The sequence below is a fragment of the Petromyzon marinus genome, chromosome 71, assembly GCF_048934315.1.
Source record: "Petromyzon marinus isolate PM22_M1 ecotype Great Lakes invasive population chromosome 71, UKy_Petmar_22M1.pri1.0, whole genome shotgun sequence".
Classification (NCBI taxonomy): domain Eukaryota; kingdom Metazoa; phylum Chordata; class Hyperoartia; order Petromyzontiformes; family Petromyzontidae; genus Petromyzon; species Petromyzon marinus.
Genome location: NC_133737.1, coordinates 2,288,965 through 2,303,185, shown reverse-complemented (window position 1 = coordinate 2,303,185; position 14,221 = coordinate 2,288,965). Strand labels below are relative to the sequence as shown.

General features: G+C 47.2%; 1 protein-coding gene across 2 annotated transcripts in view; it reads right to left on the bottom strand.

Moving 5' to 3' along the window:
* Positions 1-361: 361 nt before the first annotated feature.
* The window catches only part of LOC142906846 (uncharacterized), a 57,004-nt gene continuing 43,144 nt past the window's right edge, over positions 362-14,221 (bottom strand). Inside the window, exons 1-3 of one of the 2 annotated variants that reach the window (XM_076055506.1) lie at positions 11,000-11,128; positions 6,935-6,997; positions 362-3,375 (exon numbers count right to left, since the gene is read on the bottom strand). In XM_076055506.1, the coding sequence (XP_075911621.1) occupies positions 2,043-3,347 (1,305 nt within the window). In that variant the 5' untranslated portion in view covers positions 3,348-3,375; positions 6,935-6,997; positions 11,000-11,128 and the 3' untranslated portion in view covers positions 362-2,042. Of the gene's footprint in view, positions 3,376-6,934; positions 6,998-10,999; positions 11,129-14,221 lie in introns of those variants that run through there. The other variant, XM_076055507.1, reaches the window with a different exon arrangement.

Here is a 14,221-nt window from a genome sequence, read left to right as displayed (position 1 = left end):
ACCCGTACACACCTCACTCTCTCTCGGCTGCCCCCTGTTGACCCGTGAACGTGGTGGCAGGTCAGCTGACAGCGCCTTGTTGTGGCGCTTACGCACAACTTCGTGACTAACGCTGCACATTCCGTCATATTCATGCAGGGGGCGCTGCGAACCTACGCGTCCCCTGCATGAACGACGGAGGCGCAGGGACAGACGTTCGATCGCATTGGAATCAATTTGTGGACGGCGGTCTCCTCGCACGGCCAGCTCTGCGTCACCTCATCTGGATCCCGCGATCCCAACCAGGTGAAAGTTCGCATCGAACCAAACCACCGGCAAAGCCATCTACTTAATGACGCGAGAAAATTCACACGAAATATAGTTTTCAATTAATAAGCTTTTAATGAAGAAATACAATTATCTAATTCAAAATAATACAATTCAAAGTTGTTTCATTTTAAAACTTCAAAACGGAGCATCGGGAGCTTGCGTGGAGGCGTCGTTCATGTGCAATTTTTTTCGTGACTTTCCTGGCCCCAGGCCGTAAATGGTTGTGAGGGGCACCGCAGGCGATCTGGCTTGCTTCAAGCCATGGTTGTGAACATCCAGACGTTAATCAGCAAGGACCATTTCTTGTCCTAATTCGAGAAAATCTACATCAACACGTAATACAAAATTATAATTCGTGTTGTAGAGAATGTATCTCCTCTACGTGTAACTTTTGAGTGGTATGCCTTGTAACTGATGAATGATCCGAGTGTGCTCCCTATTTCAAAGACAATGAGTTGCTCCAGAGGGAGAAGCTTCCTGAAACATAAAATACCATTTGACCTGTATCACAAGAACAATGAGTCTCACCTGACTTATCTGTACAGGTTACTTCCAAAACACACACTGTCCTAACATCACTTATTCAATGTTTGACCCTTTTACACAATGTTACATGTACGTACACAATCAGACAAGTATTCATTCTAAATTATTGACAGGCATATGAACAAAATTGAATTACAGGTGCACCCCAAGCCTGTTCCCCCCCCCCCCCCCCCGCTTCAGTGTATATGCAAGATGTGCTGTTTTGAGCTGCCGCAAGATGAGCTGCCACTCTCCTTTTGCTCCCCCCCCCCCCAACCTTATTTCCTATTTAAGCTTCTGTTCACCTCTCTCTCTTTGCCTCTCCGTCTTTCCTACTGACCATGTACCTCGTATTTTCACTCTGTCTATGCTGGTTTGTGCAATACAGAAGTTGAACACGAAATTTAACACTCTTCTGAAATTCGTGGTCCGCCAGGAAGTGTCTGTGTTGTTGGCCTGGCTGGTTGTGCTTCACATGTTTTTTAGGTTTGTTAAATTCTCGTCTCTCATCTTTTTTACCTCCATGATTTGTTCTTGCCATGGTTTGTCCTTGACACCTGGTGAAGATCGCTTGTGTTGTGATCTAAACGTCGTGATTGTTTTGTATTTAATATAATTTTATTGTATTTCTACATACGTCACTTTACCGAAAAAACCAATGAGTAAGGTTACATCGTATTAACAAGAAGCTATTTTAAAAAAATATGCACCGTCTGCTTAACAGTGTATGTACAACATGCTATTGCACCAAAACGAGTTGACCATTGCATGCTGGCGTCTGCGTCAAAATGTATCAAATTCTAAACATTACCTACAAACTACACAACCAAGATCCCACATCAACCATCACCCCCTACTGACAGGCTCTTGTCCACATCCAGGCCGGTGCAGGGCCACCACCTTGTGCCACACAGGGGCAAATGCTATTTGGGGGTGCTCTACGAGTGTTTGAGACGAGATACGATACAAAACTCCAAATTGCCAGAGGTGATTAAGCAAGCACCATATAATTGCAATTGAAAACATAGTCAACGCTTGGGAGCTTATTGGCTCTCGCTTCTGGTTAGAGATCTACCCAACCCACAGGTCCACAAAGACTGGCTGCTCTTACCCTGCAGGTTGAACCTAGGAATTGAGTGTTCAACTTTATTGTTGTCATTAAAGGCCTGTGACAAAGGTGCATCTATTGGAGCGACATCGTCTCAAGCTTACACATCTAACGGGTCTCCAATTGACTTCGTATTGTCTCGGAGGAAGTCCACCCACACCTCCACTTCCACAAACTGCTGAGAATTGCCTCGCTCTGCCTCACAGTCAGAATTCTCCTCCTGCTTCACGTTTCCTCCATTAATGTGTCGGTCCGACTTTGGAGTTGAATCATCTTCACATTTTACCTTCACTTCTTCGCTCTTCACCATCACTTGTTCATATTTCACCTCTATACCTTTAAAAGTGTCCAAGCTTGGATTTTCTTCCGGTTCTTGTTTCATGAGGGATGGGCTCATTGCGCCACTTTGACTTCCACAAGCTGATTTCAGACTCCACTCCTTGTGGGTCTTCTGATGCTTGCGAGTTCTGTGTTTTTGAAGATGTGGTGACTGTGCAAACGCCTTCCCACACACACTGCACTTGAAGGGTTTCTCTCCCATGTGTGTTCTCTGGTGTACATGAAGATTTGATGAAAGTGCAAACGCCGTCCCACACACACTGCACTTGAAGGGTTTCTCTCCTGTGTGTGTTCTCTGGTGTTTTTTAAGAGTAGATGAATGTGCAAACGCCTTCCCACACACACTGCACTTGAAGGGTTTCTCTCCTGTGTGTGTACTCTGGTGTTTTATAAGAGTAGATGAATGTGCAAACGCCTTCCCACACACACTGCACTTGAAGGGTTTCTCTCCTGTGTGTGTTCTCTGGTGTTTTACAAGAGCAGATGAATCTGAAAACGCCTTCCCACACACACTGCACTTGAAGGGTTTCTCTCCCGTGTGAGTTCTCTGGTGTACTTGAAGATGTGATGAATGTGCAAACGCCTTCCCACACACACTGCACTTGAAGGGTTTCTCTCCCGTGTGTGTTCTCTGGTGTTCTACAAGAGTAGATGAACGTGCAAACGCCTTCCCACACACACTGCACTTGAAGGGTTTCTCTCCCGTGTGTGTTCTCTGGTGTGTTACAAGAGGAGATAAATCTGAAAACGCCTTCCCACACACACTGCACTTGAAGGGTTTCTCTCCTGTGTGAGTTCTCTGGTGTGTTACAAGAGTAGATGACTGTGTGAACGCCTTCCCACACACACTGCACTTGAAGGGTTTATTTCCCGTGTGTGTTCTCTGGTGTGCTACAAGAGCAGATGACTGTGAAAATGCCTTCCCACACACACTGCACTTGAAGGGTTTCTCTCCTGTGTGAGTTATCTGGTGCCGTGTCAAATGTTCAGTACTATCCGTGCTGTTTGCACGCCGGTTGCATTGATGCCTTTTTGCACCGAGCTGCGCTGAGTGCCTTTGCTCCATCAGACAAATTCTGCAGAGGAAGCGACAGCTGCAGACAGAAAAAAAAGAATATCCACACCATCTACATGTCAGTATTGATGCACAGAGGAATGCATATACACAGTCAAAGGTGACTTACATGTCTATACTTATTCATATATTTATGATATAGTGAAAAAGTGTCCCAAATTCATCACACGGGCTGTTATGGCACACAACGAGAGGGCGAATGTCATAAACATGCCTGGAAGCCCTCGTATCTTCAAAATGAATGTTAACCCAAAACTCCGAGCACACAATTTCGGCTATCTGGCTTCAAAAGGAATATTTATGAAAGCTAAATTCAGCTGACATACCAAAGGGTGTTGAAAATAATACTGTTTGTGTTATGCAGAAATGCATAAATTAATGTTCAATCACAACTTAGAGGTGTGAAGCCAGGCACAGATGTCCTTGAATGCTGGGATGAACAGTTCTGACTTCAACTGCACATGTGCTGTGATAACTTCCTGACTCCATTCTTACAAAAAGTTCCAGAGGAAATAAAAAATAAACTGTTTTGATATAACCTCCGTGCTCAATAGAGTTAATAGACTTTACTGCAAAATACAAACTTGACCCTGTCACACACTCAGAGGTGGAGCCAGGATTTTCAGGAAGATGGGGCAACCCCTTCAGCAATGAAAAATGATAGGAGTTGTTAGTAAGTAAGGAGTTGTTAGTAAGTAAGTTGTTAGTATGTAAGGAGTTGTTAGTAAGCAAGGAGTTGTTAGTAAGGAGTTGTTAGTAAGGAGTTGTAAGGAGTTGTTAGTTAGTAAGGACATGTCCCTTGCTTTTTATTTGACGCGTATGATAGGCATCACGCTCGCTGAAGGTGTTTGCCATCAGGGAAGTCGTGTACTGTATACGCAACTGCGCACAATTCTGTGAGTCGCTTGTAACAGCTTTGCCGTGACTTATTGCCAATTTTGGACTCGGACTGTTGTCCTCTCATAGAGTCCCTGGCACGTAATAATATGCCACACGGTGGCAGTGGGGGTCGCAAAATGCTGATTTATCTATATATAAAAGGGAAATGTGTGGATATGTGTGTCTGTTCGAAAGTGTTTAGCATACTTCCCAACATGCTACACACTTGAAATTTGGCATGTGGGTAGGTTCCGTACTGTACGCAATGAACAAAGTATGAAAATATAAGGAGGGAGGAAAGACGGACAGGGAGGCAGAGAGAGAGAGAGGGGGAGGTGCGGAGGGATGAACAGAAGCTTAAATAGGAAATACGGTTGGAGGGGGAGAGGGGCCAGAGCGAGAGCGGCAGCTTAAACACGCACATCTTACACATACAAAACGGCAGCTCAAAAAAGGACCACCTCTTGTAAATACAAAATGGAAGCTCAAAAAAGGACCACCTCTTGTAAATCCAAAACGGCAGCTCAAAAAAGGGCACATCTTACACATAAGTACAACGGTAACTTCCCCGTAGAAGTGTGATAATAAAGTATTAAAGCTTTCGTGACTGCATAAAATTACTCATTGGTTTTTTCGGTAAAGTCACGTATGTAGAAATACAATAAAATTATATTAAAACAAAAAAACAATCACGACGTTTCGATCACAACGCAAGAGATCTTCATCAGGTTTCAAGAACAAATCACGGAGGTAAATACAACAAAAAGATGAGAGACGAGAATTCAACAAACCTGAAAAACATTATGTGAAGCACATCCAGTCAGGCCAACAACACAGTTAGACACTTCCTGGCGGACCACGAATTTCAGGAGAGTGTTAAATTTCGTATTCAACCTTTGGATTGCACATACCAGCATAGATAGAATGAAAATTATGAGGTTCTACATACGTAACTTTACAAAAAAACAATGAGTAATTTTATGCAGTCACGAAAGCTTTAATACTTTATTATCACACTTCTACGGGGAAGTTACCGTTGTAATTACGTGTAAGATGTGCCCTTTTTTGAGCTGACATTTTGTATTTACAAGAGGTGGTCATTTTTTGAGCTGCCGTTTTGTATCTACAAGAGGTGGTCCTTTTTTGAGCTGCCGTTTTGTATGTGTAAGATGTGCGTGTTTGAGCTGCCGCTCTCGCTCTGGCCCCTCCCCCCCTCCAACTGTATTTCCTATTTAACCTTCTGTTCATCCCTCCGCCCCCCCCCCCCTCTCTCTCTGCCTCCCTGTCCGTCTTTCCTCCCCCCTTACCTCTTGGTGGACATGTATATGTATTTCTACTGACCTTGTACCTCGTATTTTTTATTCTATCTATGCTGGTATTTGCAATCCAAAGGTTGAACACGAAATTTAACACTCTTCTGAAATTCGTGGTCCGCTAGGAAGTGTCTGTGTTGTTGGCCTGACTGGATGTGCTTCACATGTTTTTTCAGGTTTGTTGAATTCTCGTCTCTCATCTTTTTGTTGTATTTACCTCCGTGATTTGTTCTTGACACCTGATGAAGATCGCTTGCATTGTGATCGAAACGTCGTGATTGTTTTTTGTTTTTTTGTTTAAATATAATTTTATTGTATTTCTACATACGTGACTTTACCGAAAAAAAAATGAGTAATTTTATGCAGTCACGAAAGCTTTAATACTTTATTATAAAAATATATTTTTGTATTTTGTATGACCATGAAGTTTGTTACGTCAACCCGCAACACACCTGAGTTAAGCGCTCTGAAATGCTTAGAGCTGTTCACAGCGTGCCGGGAGATTTTAGGTGGCGCGTCGCTCCTGGCCGATGAAGCCATTGGTTTCTCGGAGTTTCAATACATATCCGTGCGAAGAACGGGTAGAACGGCTATCTTAAATATGAAGCAGAAAATTATATCTGTTTGTTTGTGTGAAGCAGCAAAACCTCTCCAACGCTGAGCTTTGGTGTCATGAAATTTTCACAGCTTATGCTGTTTGGAATTTCTAAGTGAACGCGACTATTTTCAGCTCGCCACGTCATTCATTCCAGAGTGGCGAAAATCGACCTTGCGTAGAAGTGGATTAAGGTTAAATTTCCTTGAGTGAAAACAACCGATTTAGGTAACTTGATTTGTTTTGGCTTTTTTCCTTCTTGCAAGCATCAACATTTAAGGGTTTTTCAGTGAAATATAAGGTAATATGAAATATATCCAAGACAAGAATCCAAGTTCCGGGCGAAGCCGGGTAGTGAAGCTAGTTACTAATAAACCCCAATGATCCAATCGAAATTAGGGATTTCGATCGGACTGTTGGGGGGGCACGTGCCACCCCACCCCCACTGGCTCCACCACTGTCACGGACTGGCATGCTACACAGGTGATGGTGTGTCCAGACCCACGCCTGGCCACGTTCACCTGCTCAGAATTAATGCTTCCTCACTCCACCAAGCAAATTCATTGAGGATCAATCAATACAGCCGAAGTTGCGTGTCTCTATCTCTCTTCCCGTGGTTGCCTGGATTTCCTTCCCGATACCCGGGGTTCCCCTCCACATGTAGAGTGTGAACACCACCACGCGTCTAGGGTGAACACCGCCACGCGTCTAGAGTGAACACCGCCACACGTCTAGAGTGAACACCGCCACGCATCTAGAGTGAACACCGCCATGCTGTTGACGAGCCTCACCTTGTGATGTCAGCAGGTCGCTTCTAAAAACAAAAGCAGCACAGCAGCTCAAGCGGGCTTGGCCTGGTAAAAAAAAAAATGACATAAAAACTGCATGAATATTTAAAAGTAAAACAAAGTGACAAAGTGGCGAGCCGAGTGAAGACAAATTAAACTTAAGCGATAGAATTGAAGCAAACGCGATCAGGCGAGGGCAGGAGGCAAGACCCCGGGTGGCTAGGCCCCGCACTGTAAAGTTCCAACCTGGACATCGCTTCCATGCTTGCTGCTACTCAATTGACATCCCTACGAGAGAGACAGCGAGGCTCTACCTCGATAAACAACAACCACCACCACAACCACCACCACAACAACCACCACCACCACTACAACCACCACCACCAACACAACCACCACCAACACAACAACCACCACCACATCAACCACCACCACAACAACCACCACCACAACAACCACCACAACAACAACCACAACAACAACCACCACAACAACCACCACAGCAACCACAACCACCACAACCACTAGCACAACAACCACTACCACAACAATCACCACCACAACTATCACCACAACAACCACCACCACAGCCACCACCACAACCAGAACCCCCACAACCACAACCACCACAACAACCACCACCCACACAACCACTACCACAACAACCACCACCACAACAACCACTACCACAACAACCACCACCACAACCACAATCACCAGAACTACCACCACAACCACTACCACACCAATCACCACCACAACTATCACCACAACAACCACCACCACAGCAACCACCACAACCACAACCCAAACAATCACAACCACCACAACAACCACCACAGCCACCACCACAACCACAATCACCAGAACTACCACCACAACAACCACCACCACAACCACCACCAAAACCACAACCACAACAACCACCACAACAACCACCACAACCACCACCATAACCACCACAATAACCACAACAACCACCACCACAACAACCACCACCACAACCACCAACACAACAACAAACACCACAGCAACCACAACAACCATCACCACAACCACCACAACCACCACCACTACAGCAAACACCACCACAACCACCACAACAACCACCACAACAACCACCACCACAACAACCACCACCACAACAACCACCACAACAACCACGACCACCACCACAACAACCACCACAACCACCACCACAACCACCAACACAACAACCACCACAACAACCACCACCACAACCACCACCACCACCACCACAACCACCACAACAACCACCCCCACAACCACCACAACAACCACTACCACAACAACCACTACCACAACAAACACTACCACAACAACCACCACCACAACCACAATCACCAGAACTACCACCACAACAACCACTACCACAACAATCACCACCACAACTATCACCACAACAACCACCACCACAGTCACCACCACAACCACAATCCCCACAATCACAACCACCACAACAACCACCACCACAACAACCACCACCACAACCACCAACACAACAACAAACACCACAGCAACCACAACAACCATCACCACAACCACCACAACCACCACCACTACAGCAAACACCACCACAACCACCACAACAACCACCACCACAACAACCACCACAACAACCACCACCACAACAACCACCACCACAACAACCACCACAACAACCACGACCACAACCACCACCACAACAACCACCACAACCACCACCACAACCACCAACACAACAACCACCACAACAACCACCACCACAACCACCACCACCACCACCACAACCACCACAACAACCACCCCCACAACCACCACAACAACCACTACCACAACAACCACTACCACAACAAACACTACCACAACAACCACCACCACAACCACAATCACCAGAACTACCACCACAACCACTACCACACCAATCACCACCACAACTATCACCACAACAACCACCACCACAGCAACCACCACAACCACAACCCAAACAATCACAACCACCACAACAACCACCACAGCCACCACCACAACCACAATCACCAGAACTACCACCACAACAACCACCACCACAACCACCACCAAAACCACAACCACAACAACCACCACAACAACCACCACAACCACCACCATAACCACCACAATAACCACAACAACCACCACCACAACCACCAACACAACAACAAACACCACAGCAACCACAACAACCATCACCACAACCACCACAACCACCACCACTACAGCAAACACCACCACAACCACCACAACAACCACCACCACAACAACCACCACAACAACCACCACCACAACAACCACCACCACAACAACCACCACAACAACCACGACCACAACCACCACCACAACAACCACCACAACCACCACCACAACCACCACCACAACCACCAACACAACAACCACCACAACAACCACCACCACAACCACCACCACCACAACCACCACAACAACCACCCCCACAACCACCACAACAACCACTACCACAACAACCACTACCACAACAAACACTACCACAACAACCACCACCACAACCACAATCACCAGAACTACCACCACAACAACCACTACCACAACAATCACCACCACAACTATCACCACAACAACCACCACCACAGTCACCACCACAACCACAATCCCCACAATCACAACCACCACAACAACCACCACCACAACAACCACCACCACAACCACCAACACAACAACAAACACCACAGCAACCACAACAACCATCACCACAACCACCACAACCACCACCACTACAGCAAACACCACCACAACCACCACAACAACCACCACCACAACAACCACCACAACAACCACCACCACAACAACCACCACCACAACAACCACCACAACAACCACGACCACAACCACCACCACAACAACCACCACAACCACCACCACAACCACCAACACAACAACCACCACAACAACCACCACCACAACCACCACCACCACCACCACAACCACCACAACAACCACCCCCACAACCACCACAACAACCACTACCACAACAACCACTACCACAACAAACACTACCACAACAACCACCACCACAACCACAATCACCAGAACTACCACCACAACAACCACTACCACAACAATCACCACCACAACTATCACCACAACAACCACCACCACAGTCACCACCACAACCACAATCCCCACAATCACAACCACCACAACAACCACCACAACAACCACCACAGCCACCACCACAACCACAATCACCAGGACTACCACCACAACAACCACCACCACAACCACCACCACCAAAACCACAACAACCACCACAACAACCACCACAACCACCACCATAACCACCACAATAACCACAACAACCACCACCACCACAACAACCACCACAACAACCACAACAACCATCACCACAACCACCACCACAACAACCACAACAACCATCACCACAACCACCACCACTACAGCAAACACCACCACAACCATCACAACAACAACCACCACAACCATCACCACAACAACCACCACCACAACACCCACCACCACAACAACCACCACCACAACAACCACCACCACAACAACCACCACAACAACCACCACAACAACAAACACCACAACAACCACAACAAACACCACAACCACCACCAAAACCACCACTACAACAACCACCACAGCCACCACCACCACAACAACCACCACCACAACAACCACCACCACAACCACCACCACAACAACCACCACAACCATCACCACAACCACCAACACAACAACCACCACAACAACCACCACAACCACAACAACCACCACAACAAGTAAAACAAAGTGACAAAGTGGCGAGCTGAGTGAAGACAAATTAAACTTAAGCGAGAGAATTGAAGCAAACGCGATCAGGCGAGGGCAGGAGGCAAGGCCCCGCGTGGCTAGGCCCCGCGTTGTAAAGTTTCAACCTGGACATCGCTTCCATGCTCGCTGCTACTCAATTGACATCCCTACGAGAGAGAGAGCGAGGCTCTACCTCGGTAAACAACAACCACCACCACAACAACCACCACAACCACAACCGCGATGAGAATTTCTCACCTCGGATTTCAGTGCACGGCGGAGCAGCAGCTTCCTGTTATTTCGTGACGTCATACAGCAGCAGGAGTTGACATGACGTCACTTGCAGGGTACAAAACACTCCCCTCCCACAATGAGCGGCTCTGTAACTTAAATAAATTATGTTAATGAGCCAGGCCCATACGTAGGGGGATGGGCGTGGGTGCCGAGCTCGTCGCAATAATTTCGCGACGGCTTTCATGAATATATTATGTTAATGAGTCGCCAGTCCCTCGGAGTAGCTTTGCCCAAATAAGGATTCTACTTGAACAGATAAGGGAAGTGACCCAGGCAGAGGTGACGCCACGCTCAAGGGTGCGGTGGACGGGGTGTTGTGAGTACCTTGGTGACATGACGTCACTAGCGAGGTACACCTCCCCCTGGCGTTTCACGCCGATGAGGTAATGCTGAGTGATGACGTCACAGAGCGGGGTTTCAGTTTAAGTTGATTTAAATTAATTTTCCATTGCTCCCTCCCTTGATCAGAGACCCCTTGGGTGTGTGAGCTCAGCAACAACTGTGTGTGTGTTGTACACTGTGTGTGTGTGTGTACGCACACACACACAGTGTGTGTGTGTGTGTACACTGTGTGTGTACACTGTGTGTGTGTGTGTACACTGTGTGTGTGTACACTGTGTGTACGTACATGCTGTGTGTACGTACATGCTGTGTGTACGTACATGCTGTGTGTACGTACATGCTGTGTGTGTACACTGTGTGTGTACGTACATGCTGTGTGTGTGTACACTGTGTGTGTGTACACACCGTGTGTGTGTGGGGGCCAAACCTCCACGCAGATTGAGGCGAGCCTAGTGGAGGTGCATTCTATTTTGACTTTAAACTTTTGTGACTGCAGGAATTAATATTCTTAGTTCTTTCGGTAAAGTCAGGTAGATTAAAAAACATGTTTCATTAAAGAAAAAACTTAAATGAAATGACAATTTAAATAATAAAAATAAACACATTTTTTTCTCTATTATTGTTTTCTATTTACATGACTTTAATCAGAAAGGGTTTAAATCAGAAAGGGTTTTATTCGCCATGAAAGTTCGCACAGACAAGGAATTTACATTCAACATATAGGAATCTTAAATCTTAAATAAGTGGTATACAAGTCTAACTATACTAAAGGTACAACGTCTAACTAACACTAAGGGGCTAAAGTATGTAAAATTTTGAATAAATATTGAATATAAATTAGCTATGAGATACAATCTAAAAATACAAATAGGGTAACATAGTGTAAATATGGCAAGGTGTCATTTTGTAGATAAAATGTTAAATTCAGTGTAAGCCCTTGGCCTTGTTGAAGAGGCCAGCAGCGAATGGGAAGAAACTGTTTTTGTGGCGTGTGGTTTTGGTCCTGATGGACCGCAGCCTTCTGTCGGAGTTGAGTAGCTGGAACAGAGAAGTGTCCAGGGTGGGAGGAATCGGCCACAAATCTTCCTCGCTCGCCTCATGCTCCTCGAGGTGGGCAGGTCCTCGAAGGTTGGTAGATTGTGTGGTGCCACCGCAGCGGAGCAGCTCGATCGGCGCTACCCCCTCCACGTGCCCCCCCCACACCCACCCCATGAATGCACGCCCCACTAAACACTTACATGCACCCCCGTAGGGTCTCGAGGAGGGATCACCTGGTACGATGGGTTTTCACCCGAGAACTCCACTAGCAGGGACGTTCCACGGTTTCCCCGGACCAGGAAATTGGCTGAGCCCCCCAGACCGGATTACATGGTGGCCCCCCCAAAAAGGGGGCGTAGAGCTTTACAGGCCGGCCGCGATGAAGCATTCACAACACGCAGGGGATGGGAACTTCAGCCAGCACCCTGCGGCAGGGTAAACAGTGGGGTGGGAAGGGAAAGCTCCCAGGCAGATAAGAGTTGACTAAAGTGGGAGGGGGCAAGGGGATTATCGATGAGTCAACGCCGAAGAACGCAGGCACAGAGACAATGGGAAGGGGATGACGCGACCCCCCCCCCCCCCCCACAACGGCCAGAGCGCTCAAAATGGCCGCAAGAGGATTTGATTGAATGCTCAGGATGACGTCATATGACCCGGGGGTTAACGGGCGTTGGGGACATAAGGGGGGCAGGAGGGAGAATTGGGTCAGAGTCCTTCTGGAGCGACGGGACTGTGGATGATACGCTGCAGTCTGCTCTTGTCCTTGGCAGCAGCGTACCAGACGGTTATGGAGGAGGTGAGGATGGATTCAATTTCTGTATAGAAGTGCACCATTATTGTCTTAGGCAGGTTGAATTTCTTCAGCTGCCGTAGGAAGTACATCCTCTGTTGAGCTCTCTTGGTGAGGGAGCTGATGTTCAGTTCCCACTTGAGGTCCCGGGAGAGAATAGTGCCCAGGAAACGGAAGGACTCCACACCTTTGACTGGGGAGTCGCACAGGGTGATGGGGGTGAGTGGGGCTGTATTCTTCCTGAAGTCCAAGACCATCTCATCTGTATTCTTGCTTCTTTCGGTAAAGTCACCACGTAGATAGGGAAACAATAAAATAATAAAAATATAAAACAATAAAATGTTCACGTTTCGACTGCAACACAAGTACTCATCATCAGGTGTGAAAACCACAGTAAGAAAATTTGAAAAAAAGTCGCGGTTTTTATTGTTTCCCTTCTATGTGGTGACTTTACCGAAAGATCCAAGAATATGAATTCTTGGGGCGACTGCCCCCCGTTTCCCCGTTCTCCTGTGACCCCCCACTCGTCTCTTCTCCCCCCTCGCAGCATGAATTAAATGGCTGTACTAACCACCTTGTGAATACGCCGCTGTGCCCCTCTCGTCCACGCTAACCCCAAGCTGCGCAGTGACGAGAGCACCCATGCGGGCAGAATACACGCTCGTGCGAAAACACAAGACTCCACAACACACTGGCTCACCACACCATGCACCCCCCCCCCCCCCCCCCTCCGTACTCGCAGAGACAGCACGACACGGTTTAATGTGTACTGGCGATGTATTGTTTAATTCGAGTTAATCTACACGTGTCAGTGTGGACCAGCAGTGCTGATCTAACCTATCTCCCGGCGGCCTAGGACTCAATTTGCCTGGTCTCTCCCTACTCGCTCCCCCCTACGGGATTTTCTCCTTGGACTTACCTCCCCTCTCCGTTCTTACGCTCCGATCTCGAGGTGTAGGAAGTCGCGGGAAGGCAAGGCTGCACGTGGCTTTGGCTGGGAACTGGACCTGGCTGCT